We start from the raw sequence: 12,418 nt of genomic DNA, 5'->3' as shown, positions 1-12,418 counted from the left end.
GAGACCACTGGGTGTCAATGTAGCTTTCTAATAGTGCCGTGATACTAAATTATTATTATTATTATTATTATTTTAACGGTGTCTCCATGGAGTCAAATGACTCATCGCGGGAGACCCGACATTGACACACTAACCATTATTTACACAATACCTGTCATATCAAAATATCAATACCTGAATTATCAAAAGAAAGAATTTTTTTCTAGTATTTTAGCTAACTACCATGTTAATCGATTTTTTTTTTTGCAGATAAGTACAGCTTCTCTCTAAAAAGAAACATAGGTTGTACTCTCTCAATGCAACGCATAAAATTTAACTCTATGAAGGTTTATAATAATAATAATAATAATAATAATAATAATAATAATAATAATAATAATAATAATAATAATATCAACCAGAGAACTAGCATTATACTCGCCCAATAATATTGGGTAAGATTAGAAATACAATACAGTGTTAGAATGCATTCTTATGTCGCATTCAGACGAAAGTGACAGATGAAAAATTTGAAGATACAAGAGCTACCTTAGCTTACTCGTTATTTACGAAGCCTTTTGGCTGGAAAGACCTGGATTCAAATCACGTGTAGGGAGCAAAGAAATTTTATCGGGGCTTTTCAGCTGGAGGTGAGTTAGTTGATCTCACAAGGAGGAAGAAAGGTTTTTATCGTACAAGACAGGTAAACTACCCAGAATAACACCATTTTTACAGCGATAGCAAACAGTGCAGATAGGATTAACTGTAGGAGTAGGCAGAGTTATGTGTAGCTCTACTCTGTTGGAGCTAACAGAATTCTGCCTATTTCCTTTGCGAATAAAAGATCTGTGGCTGCCGGTCTCACTCTTCAGCTGTCTCAGATAGTAAGCTTGAAGCTGTCAATAAACCAAAGCTCCAAGAAAGACTACGACAGAAAAATGCTGCAATTTCTTGGCTCTAAACCCTAAGAGGTTATATTATGTCTGAAGTAGTGTGCATTCTACGATCTATTTTTGGAGTTAAAAACCCTAATTTCTGAAGTAAAAGTCATACTTGCCTGTGTCGAAGATCAACTAAATCGGAAACTAGCCGAAAAAGAAAAAAAACTTCGAAAAAGTTGCTCTAGTCAGCGATTAGAAAGTAACTTATTATGGAATTTCTTCAGAAGTCCTAATGCTATACGAGTAAATGCCATTTCCTTAATCACCTATTAATTGCTAAATTTACTTTATTGTAAAACTTAACTTGACTATTAAAACAAAACTGAATATTTTGAATACCTGAATTTCATTCGCCTCCACCATACTAGAGTTAGTTAATGTCATAGAGAGGTGAAAGGTTTTTTCCCACTCTGAAGTTCGGGTTTCCTCCAAACTAAACAAGCAATTCGGCCAGAAGAACGAACGCAATTAACAAACATAACACATTGATCAGTGGTTTTAGTTACTTTGGCAGCTCTTCTAAATAACCAATCCTTGGCACCTTTTCCTTTCAATATAAAATCTTGAACTGACTATAAACAAAGGTACTTTTAAGTAAAAAAAAAAAACTATACACCAGACATTATATAGGAATGGTTTCCCAAGTGTGAAACTTATTTGGGAACATACAGTAAGAAAATTTATTCAAAATGAAAATGCAAAATACTGTGGAACATCAAAATTCAGACACAAAAATTCAGAGCACATCATATAGATAACTGTCGTCTAAACAACAGTGTATCGATTATTGAAATGGCAATATTAGGAGTTGCAAAGTAGAAGAAAAAGTGTATGATATCAAAGAATTTGTAATATAACAACAACAGTTTCAGATTGTCACAGGAAAGCTAACAGCAGTGATACTACTGAAGAAGGTGGGAAAATATTCCGATAAAATCTTGGATATGGAGAAAGGAATGTACTGTAAGATGGATCATACACCAAAAAGTTGGTTTTCCTGGTGTTCCTTAAGGTAATCAGCCAAAGCCGTTGAGACATGACTGCCCATGATTGTTCCCTCTATTTGTTAGCACAGTTGATTCTTCCATGTATTCTATGTTGACAGCAAATTTAAACAGGTTAACAACGTCCTCAGGGAAATCAGCTTGAAAAACATGTAAGAGATTCTTTTAGTAATATGTCTCTTATTATCGAATTCCTATTTTTTAAAGTATATTTAACACTTTTCTTTTTTTTTGTAAAATTTTAAAATTTGTAGGGAAAAATAAATTATTATTATTATTATTATTATTATTATTGACACCTCCAAGGAGTCCGAAGACTCATTCAGAGAGGACACCCATATTATATATACTTGGAATTGATGTTTGAAATCAGAATGAGATGTGTCGTTGTAGACGATATAGTTTAGGAAAGAGAAGTAAAGTTTACTTTGGTTGTATTGCCTATTATTTGAGAAAAGAAGTGAGGAAAATAATGAATTCAGAGGAAACATCGTCCGACTTGAAAACTGTCATTATGATTAGTCTGGTTGAGATAATGCTGTAATGTTCTTTTAGTTTTAGTAGGTGGCGCAGCACTCCACTGTACTCCTCGTGTTACTGCAATAGTCGGGCGTCGGTTAGGGTTAATCAACTGAAGCATTTATCTGTTTTAAAATTTACCTTTTAAAAAAAAGATGATTGGTTTTGGAACCCCTCCTATTTTAGTACTCAGTAAGTTTCATTAAAAATAATTCTCTATTACCTTGTTTTGCGAAATATTGTGTTGTTTTTAAGTGATCGAAAATTTTCATTGTAGGTCAAAATACAAAGCGAGAAAGTGGACGTAAAGTACAGATTGAAAATGTTCAGGCAGCGAAGGTAAGACTTTATATAGCGAAAGATCTAGAAGTATGTTTTTTGTTTGTTTAATTTCTTACTCTAGCATGCTAGTATTAGAATGAGATGATAAATGCTTTGAAATATCACTTGTAATGTACGTTATCTTAAACAGCTTTGCTCTGATAGTGCGATTTTTGACGCGTTTTTATGTCGGATTTCAGTAAGCAATTCTCAAAAAAAAAAAAAAAAGGATGAAAGGAGATGGAATTTTTTCCATCGTGTGAGGTATTTTTTGCTAAATATCAGCTTTTTTTTAAAAAATTATTCTTAAGAGAAACGAGATAATTAACAAGCATCCTCAGTTTCCAGAATAGTGTAGAGTGGAACATTTTTCTCTTAAAATTTTACAATCCAGCTAGTGTTTCTGCAGTCATAACTGTGGGTGTGGTTAGTGCGGATGAGAGCGATATTTCCTTTTTACGAGTAACTATCACAGGATTGCTTAGGGTTTTTCAGAATGTGCATTAGAGTTTGGCGTTCTTTAAAGGATGAAATGGGGGGGGATTCATCCAGTTTTTGTCCAACCTGTCACCTTGTGCTTATTAGACAAACAACGGAAATGAACAAAGCCAGTAATGGCGAAGGTTTTTCTATGTGCATAATTTTCTGGAGTATTACTTGGAGCAACAATAAATACATGCCACAAATTTTATTATATTATCATTTTGAAATGACATTCCCTTTCTTATTATAGAGAGCAAAAGATAACTTATATCTCTTGCTCTCTATGCCTCCATGTCAGAGATACAATCAGCAGGTGGACCCCTCTAGAGAGTGAAGAAGGACTTAAGGATTTTTTAACCAGGTTTCATATTTCAGTGGGACTCCATGCTGGGTATTAATAATAACATGGAAATATTTTCCTCCTCCTCCTGTAAATTATTTCTCTCAAAAAAAATTTGCAAGCTGGCTCCAGAACATACCCAGTACATGCTGTCTTTTCATGGCCATAGTTGTTTCACCTATAATTCTAATCAGTTTTTTCATGTGAAAAACTTCTCCATGATAAATGCTTGTACTGCACCCAACGCTGATAACTTTTTATACATCATACCAGTATGGTGCCATATATAACATACACACAGAGTGCAAAAGTAGGTATACAGTTTTTATTAATGAAAAAAAAAAACATGCTGATGATTACAAAGCAAAGATTAATACATTTTTATTAAGTCACAATGGAAAATAAAAACATGCTCATGATTACAAGAATCATCCTCTAATAATCCATGCATTAATCTTGGCTGATACATTTTCATACCTAAACATTGCATCTGACCACCCAAAGATCTTCAGGTAATGCCTAACTCACTAGAAGCCTTTTTTGGGGGAAAGGGGGGGGGGCATTTGAGTAAATGCAAGAGCAACTAACATTTCATTTTTCAGGGGTAGTAACACTGGCAGGTCGACCACTCTTTGGCACATTACAGATGGACCCGGTCTGATCAAATTTATCGCATTGTCTGTAAATTGTTAGCCTATTTGGTCGGGGATGTATCAAATTTTTCACCCCATTTTTGTCAAAACTTTTCAGCATTCTCTGTCTTCCAGTATTATTTTATTATCCATTTTTGTTGGTCATTGGTTAAATTACCAGCCGTAATTATCTGGAAAAATCATTTTAAAAAAAATCACAAAATAAGGAATGTAAAATAATATAAGATTCACAACTGTATACCTACTTTTGCAATTCCCTCTCCCACAATATATACACTGATTTTTCAGGATTTGTGCCTGGTTTTAGAAAGATATTCTGGCATCAAATAAAATTTGCAAGATATCCAAATGTCATTTTTTTCTGATGCTCTTATTATGGTAAATAAATATCAAAGGGAAAATGTAATGCTTTAAAAAAATAATGAAATTGTTATGATAGTTGTTCACTTTATAATGTTCCATTTGAGAAATTCACTTTTCATATCTTGTGATGACATTTTTAAGTGCATTTGTACTAACTTTACCTTATACCATCAGAAATAACTATGTAAGACTTTGGTTGGCTTAAATGCATTTTGAGTCTGCCATTTTAACTTGTAATTCCAAGAAAAATGCCAAAATGTAAATGTTTTTAAACTGAGCACCAGTACCATAAAACATGGAGTTTTTAATTAACAAATGAAAGTGAAAAGGGCAAAATATTCAATCTGTTTCATCATTGTAGCATCTAGTGCCAGATTTGCTATTTCTTCCCCTCCTTACATGAGAACCAATGGACTGATGTACACAATAATTAGTAATTAGCACTTTATGCAGTACTTAAGAGAACTGCAGTGCAATGATTTGTGAATTGATTAATGAAAACGCAATAAACTCAATATATAATTGTGGCCTCATTTTAAGATTTTCACATTGTACAACCTAACAATTTAAATTTAATGACCTAGTTATGTTTCAGTGTTTCAACATTATGCTCCTAAATAAATTTTTATATATATATATCTATACATACACACACACACACACACACACACACACACACACACTTTTTTTTTTTTTAAATTAGTTTAATCCTTTATCCAAGTGTGAGCAAACAAAGTTTGTGCCTGAAAGTATCTTCAGGACTGGGGTAAGGTGGTACAGCACCTTACCCCAGTCCTGAAGTTTGTTTGCTCACACTTGGATAAAGGATTAAACTAATTTTATTACACACACACACTAACTGCTCAGATAATATATTACATGCTTGAAGGTAAAAGAAAAAGCAAGACGTGGTCCAGAAAAATTGGGAACCGATATAACATAATGACAAACAAGACTGCAGATAAAAAAAAAACAGCATTGATCACATCCACAAAAGGTTGTTAACATGTCCAAATTTAGTATCAGTGATAGGTGACAGGTTAAGTAATCCAGGAATCGGTTAAATAGCGTTATATAATTTTGTGATTTGAATACTTGTGGAAATGCATAGATTCTCAGTTCTCAAAGACTAATTTCAGAAATGATTTCTTTACCAAGAAAACAGCTAGAAGGACTTATACGAATTGTCTTCCCGTGAAACTTCATTTACCAACCATGCTTTTGCCACACTGTATTAATAATTACCACAAATGATATAAACAGTTATTGCAGTTGATTGCTAACATATATCACTGAAGTACATCAGTTACACTAATTTACATTTTTTTAATAATGTTTGCTTTTATAAGATGTCTCAGACAAATTTTGCTCTTGGCAACAAACAAATGTAATTACAAAATCTCAGTTAATGCTGCTAATGGTTTTAGTTTTAATGCAGATTATTATGCTATTTCTGGGGAAATTTTTATTTTTTTCACCACCATCTGGAAGCATATATAATGCTTCCCAAGGATTGATAATTTAATTTTACTGTTTAGTAGAAATGTTGCCTTTTTCTTTTGACTTGTGAAATAAATGTCATAACGTGACAAAAGTTCTTTTTTTTTTTTTTTAATTATAGTTTTTTTTCTTTATTGTGAACCATGTGTGTTGTTACACATTGCTTATCTTTGGTTGTACAGTCCATTCTTCTGAGCCACTAAGCATTTAATGATATTATTCTTCATAAGTTTCTGGACTTTTTTTTGAAAGAATTGCATATGGCTAAATCTTGTTGGAAAAATAATATTTTCAGAAGAATATACTCAGAAAATGGTTTTGTTTGATTATAGACATTCTTTGCTTTAGAAAGAAAAAAGTCTACAAGATGTTGTGAATTATGCTGTCTTTCTTTCTTTGCTGTTGTTGTTGTTGTCCCTGTTTTTCCATTTAATGCCTTTACATATGGTGAGATTGAACCATTTTCTTTTCTTTTAACTATATAATTCACATTTTCCATACATTATATCGTTCGTTTTTCTGTTCTAGTGAAGGGTGTATGTACATATGCATACCTGCAAACACACAAGCACAGATTTTTTCCTTTATCTAGAGATCAAATTAACATACTAAATTACTACTGGCTTCTCTGAAAATAAATAGGAAAGTCATCGTGCACTGAAAAGTAAATATTTAATATTTTCTATAAATAATCCACAACACAAAACATAGTTATGTGTTGTGAAGTTGGTTTTAGTAGTGGAAATTGTGTGATTCATTTGGGGCAATTCTAATTTCCAGTGATGGAATGAATGAGCTGTTTTTAAAAAAAAGAAAAAAATATATATATAGAGAGAGAGAGAATACCAGCCCACTGTATCAGTTACAGTGTTAGTGACTTTACTGATACTCAAGCTGAATAAGCTTAACTTATAACCAGCATGAAAAGATGGTTATAATTTAAATAGCAGCTCCATCAATATTTTATTCTTTCAGATGAGTCACTATTTCTTCTGCATATTGATGTACTGGTTATATCCAAATAATTATGGTTTTCTCTGATTACTTCCTTCTCCCATCTTTTTGGTCTTCCTTCTCTTTTAATTCATCGTAATTAGTAAAGATTTCTAATATCTTACCTCTTATAGATCAGTTATTCATCCAATATATTTATTCCATTTTTCCCCTCTATTGATATATATATTCTTTATTGACATTATATTATACTTGATTCAAGCCATTGATGACAGCTGTGTAAAAATTATTTTTTAAGACATCATATTGTTGTTTTCAGTAATTGTTAAAGAAATTGCTATATGCAATCTTAAATGTAACTGATTTGCTGAATGTTATATGTATATTATATAATAATCTGATTGTCTAAATAGTAGATCTCTCAGATAAACCTATGCACTCTGGTCGACTTTTCTTGGGAATATTCAAGTCCTATTTTCTTTTCACTAGACACTTGGTTTTAGATTATACTCAGTATTTTATTGCTAAGAAATTATATTCTTGTTTAAATCCTTTATCCAAGTGTTTCAATCTATGCATGAAATATCTTCACAACTAGGCTACTATTATAAAAAAAAAGGCTGATGACTGCATCAGTTGCCTTAATATCCCATGATGTAGATCGTGGGATACTAAGGCAACTTCCTTTTGGAAAAGCATATGATGCCATGCATTAAAGGAGGGTCACTACCCTGACCAGTTTCAACCTTTATTGAGGCCCATTGGGAGCCAGACCCAGGAAGATAAAATTAAATTAATACAGATGTCATATATTTCTTTTCTTTTTTTTTTCTTCAAGGAATTATATTGTTTAATCCTTTATCCAAGCATAAGCAAATAAAGTCTGTTAAGTATCTTCATGATTAGGTTACTTCTATATATAGGCTGATGACTTCACATCAGCTATCTTAGTGTCCCATTATGCAAAATATGCATCCTTTCAGAAGTGCATAATACTATGCATTAAGGGAGGGTCACTTCCCACATTAATTTCAACCTTTGTTGAGATCTTTATCAGTGGGAGATAGACCATGGAGGATATCAAGGCTTAATGGATAGCATTAACAGGATGAGGTTTTAAAATTCATTTAGTGTATAGCATTATGCACTTACGAAAGAAAGTGTGCTTTGCATTATGGGATAGCAATTAATGTGAAGTCATCAGCCTCTATATACAATTAGCATAGTCATGAAGATACTTAATATGCAGACTGCTTATACTTGGATAAAGGATTAACCAAGAATATAATTTCTTGACAAGTACAATTTACTTTCAGACCAAGTGAAAAAAAAAAACTTCTACAACTATGCTTGACATTATTTCAAATGTCAAACCAGCTTATGAAAGAATATTTCCTTGGACGGACTGAGAGTTAACAAAATTTGAGAACCCCCCCCCCCTTGAATCCAAGCATGCTTTTTCAGGACTTAAGGCTTCCAAACTTAGTAATGAAGATCATCTGTCCAGTCCATCCCACAAACTACTAAAGATTAGAAGGTATAGAAGTGAAGTCAAGATACCTGGTTTCATATGATATGTGCAGGGTTTTCTTCCAGGAAATGTTATTTTTACATCCTATTAAAAAAAAAAGGACTTGGAGGAACATACAACTTTGAGTGTTGTGTTTTAATAGGTGTTCAGTAGGGTTAATGAGGGAAATGGTACCGGGACTCCTTGGAAGCTATATATAATAATAATGGTGTATGTTATGTACTGGGTACTACGTACTGTTTCTTGAGTAAATAGTATCAGAAACTATATATCACTCCTGATTATTTTAAGAATAATATGTATAACTTCCTTTTCAGCTCTAGTCTTATTTCATAAGTTGAACCTATTGTGTATCAGCTATTCTGTGCAAAGTAACAAAATAATTCATTTTGTTTAACACTTTGAGACCTAGACCTACTGGGACTTGGTTAGACTATAATAAATTTAGTTTAATTCTTTATCCAAGTCTAAGCAAACAAAGTTTGCACCTAAAGTATCTTCAGGACTGAGGCAACTCGTGGTAAAGGTGAACTAAGCTCTCATCGTCTCAGTATTTTAGTATGTGCTTAAAGTATCTTAAAGATACTTTAAGCACAAACTTTGTTTGCTTACACTTGGATAAAGGATTAAACTAAATTTATTATAGTCTAACCAAGTGGGAAAAAACTTCCAACATCTTTCTCTATTCCAGAGTAATTTAACAATAAGGTGAGACACCTTTTGGCAATTCGTATAGGTAAATATGACTTATCCATTACTTCCACCTTAGTATCACCACCTCTGGGTCTCGTTCCCACTGACGAGACTTCAATAAAAGTTGAAACTGCTCTGGGTAGTGGTCCTTTCCTTAATGCATAGTATTATACATATCCGTAAGGAGATGTGCTTTGCATTATGGGAGATACTGAGACAAGTGACGAGAGCTTAGTTCACCTTTACCATGAGTTGCCTCAGTCCTGAGATACTTTAAGCACAAACTTTGTTTGCTTACACTTGGATAAAGGATTAAACTAAATTTATTATAGTCTAACCAAGTAGGGGAAAAAAAATTCCCACATGCAGCAGCTTTCCTACAACTTATTTGATATGCTCCTTTCACCAGCTATAAGCCTCAATCATATTTATCAATTTCTCAAACCTCTTTCAGTCTTCCTTTACTCACATATTTCAATCATATCTCTTAGTACAATCTTAATTGGTACCAGATCTGTACACAGTAGTCTAGATTTTGTGTGTGTGTGTATGTCACCCAAAAAAGGTTATTAGCAGTGGCGGCCCGTGAAGTTTAAAGTGGGGGTGCTGCCTATACAAAATAATTTTAAAAAAAATTCTTTTTTTCCTGAATAGTAACCAATTTATTAATAAATAAATCCACAGATTTATTTATTAATAAATTGGTTACTGATTAGGAAAAAAATAATTTTTTTAAATTATTTTCTTTAGGCAGCACCCCCACTTTAAACTTTACGGGCTGCTACTGGTTATTAGTAAACCTATAGTACATTTGTAACGTGAGTGGGCTATGGATTTTTTTTCTCTTTTTATCAATTATATATATATATATATATATATATATATTGTAATTTTTTATATTTATATAATTATTTATATTTAAGGCCTTCAATAAATGGGATGGTGGTCTCACACTGGGCAATGAAATTCATCTCCCATCTAAATAACTTCCTTTTTCAGCTCTAGATGCAACTAATGAATGTCTTATGCACTGGTATAATCACATCCTTATCGGTTTGCCAGCATTGCATATTCTCGTCATGCCAGAAATACTCAGTAGCTTTCACAGCAGATTTTAACTGCAACCCACTATAACCTTTCCTAGAACTCTCACTTCTGAAATGTATTTCCACCAATTCAAAGCACATAACTTTACACTGTTGCTTGGAAGTTATAGTTGTTATGGAATTGTTTCCCTATCTTACACAGAGCACATTTGTGGTATAGGTTTTGTGGCTTGTATGTGTGTGATTTGTATTTAAAAAAAAAAAAAAAAACGATTATATTAAGCTGAATCCTGAATCATATATCCATGAAACCATCCTTTTCAAATTGACCTGAAGGTGACACCAAATGAGAATGTTTCATTTACTTGCCTCAAGATTGAATCAAATGCAAACAACCAGCGGCCACTAATTGGCTGGTGATATATAACGTTTAATCTCTTTCAGCCAGGCCACTCCCCACCTTCCTCAGCATGGCCTGCTTTCACAAATGGGGCTCTGAACACAAGGTGAGTATTGTTCTTAAAAACATACATTTCCTAGTCGGAGAATAAGCTAGCTAGACCTCTAGGAGATACATGGCTCTCATCACTTGGGGAAATGCTGCCACCTTACTTGGGGGGGGGGGCTTTTTTGACACCTTATTTGTGGGGGATGTCAAGGGGGCTCTTGTCGTGTTTAGTCCTCAACAATTATCTAAAGGACTGTTATTTTCTCCATTCAAGGGTATGAATCTTTCACCAATACATAATAGCATGTCCCTACTCTGTGATTAACTTTCTGACATTGTTAATTATAAAAGATACTGTTAAAAAAAAATACAGTGACACTGTGGATAAGAAAAAGAAATGTGCAAAAAACCATAAAACATTCAACCAAAAATAAAACAATCCTAAAAGCAATAAAATACAACAAAAAAAAAAAAGCAACAGAATCCATCCATACAAAAAAAAAGAAAGAAAAAAGTTTCATTTCTAGCTTTAAAAAAATGCCTTTTAACATAAATATGTGCATTACCACTTATAGACATCTAAACTAGTCTCGATATGGTCTCATTGAACCTCATTTGACAGCTTGAACATTACTCCAGCTGTACTATACACAATTCCTTTCACCACAAGAATGATGTGTGTGCATTTTTCAGATCATCTAAAATTCTGTGTTAGAGATTTCAAAAACTATGATCTACTCAGATAAAAGTTTCCTTACTATGGATCTTGATGCATTCATTAAGTTCCCATTGATTGTATTTCTTTGGACTTGATTGCTCAAAGCTCATTCATTACTATAGGAATCAGAATAGCTCATTACAATATATTCTTGATCAATTTTTAATTTGGGGCACTGACATGGATCATAATTCCAGAGATATTCACTTGGAAGTATAGCTACATTGTTTTTGTAGGACTGGATAACGTTCAGCACATAACGTGTATAATTTGTATTTACTAGATATTCGCTTGCAACTGCTCGGAGAACATACATCATTCTTGTGATGAAAGGAATTGTGTATAGTACAGCTGGAGTAATGTTCAAGAATGTTTTAATGCCATTTGTCTACTATCCACTAGAATACTGGATAATTTTCACCACTCTCCCAACATCCTGAACCTTTTCTTGGCCCTCTTAGATGTATACTATAGATGTCAGCACTTCTCTTGATAACTTAGACCATAATAACCTTGTTCGCATTTTCTTTTCTATGAAGGTCAACCTAACTATTTTTAATTTATCTTTTGGCATTATGTACTACATGGGAGGACCTTTGTCTAACTTCTCTTTCTGCTTTCTAGATCTAAGAAGAAGAAAAAAATTATTTCATTATTTGATTAAAAAGTGTTTTAATCAAATAATGAAATAATCCTTGCTAAATGAGGACTTTGTTTCACAAGTTTGTCAAAGTAGTCCAAGATGAAAATGAGGATAATTCAATTGACCCAAGTGACAGACTTTGTCTTTGCACTAAGCCTTGACTGCAGCATCAAAAAAAATCAACACATCCAAATCTGACATGGAACAGGTAAAATACAGGAAGGTTGTCATTTTTTCTGCTGTTTTACTGAGGCTATTTGGACATAATTACCCTTCCATGTT

General features: G+C 32.9%; 2 protein-coding genes across 2 annotated transcripts in view; one reads left to right on the top strand and one right to left on the bottom strand.

Annotated features, from left to right (window-relative positions):
• The window catches only part of Mctp (multiple C2 domain and transmembrane region protein), a 642,744-nt gene that overhangs the window by 595,552 nt on the left and 34,774 nt on the right, over positions 1 to 12,418 (bottom strand). The window lies entirely within an intron of this gene.
• CCT3 (chaperonin containing TCP1 subunit 3) overlaps positions 2,513 to 12,418 on the top strand; it is a 226,398-nt gene continuing 216,492 nt past the window's right edge. The window contains exons 1-2 of the mRNA XM_090402340.1: positions 2,513 to 2,635; positions 2,721 to 2,782. Coding sequence (XP_090258466.1) covers positions 2,599 to 2,635; positions 2,721 to 2,782 — 99 coding nt within the window. The 5' untranslated portion in view covers positions 2,513 to 2,598. The remainder of the gene's footprint in view (positions 2,636 to 2,720; positions 2,783 to 12,418) is intronic.

The sequence above is a fragment of the Typopeltis vanoorti genome, chromosome 13 (assembly GCF_054136105.1).
Source record: "Typopeltis vanoorti isolate ZY-2024b chromosome 13, IOZ_Tvanoo_1.0, whole genome shotgun sequence".
Lineage (NCBI taxonomy): Eukaryota > Metazoa > Arthropoda > Arachnida > Uropygi > Thelyphonidae > Typopeltis > Typopeltis vanoorti.
The sequence above is the reverse complement of the archived record's forward strand: the minus strand, read 5'-3'. Positions and strand labels throughout refer to the sequence as shown.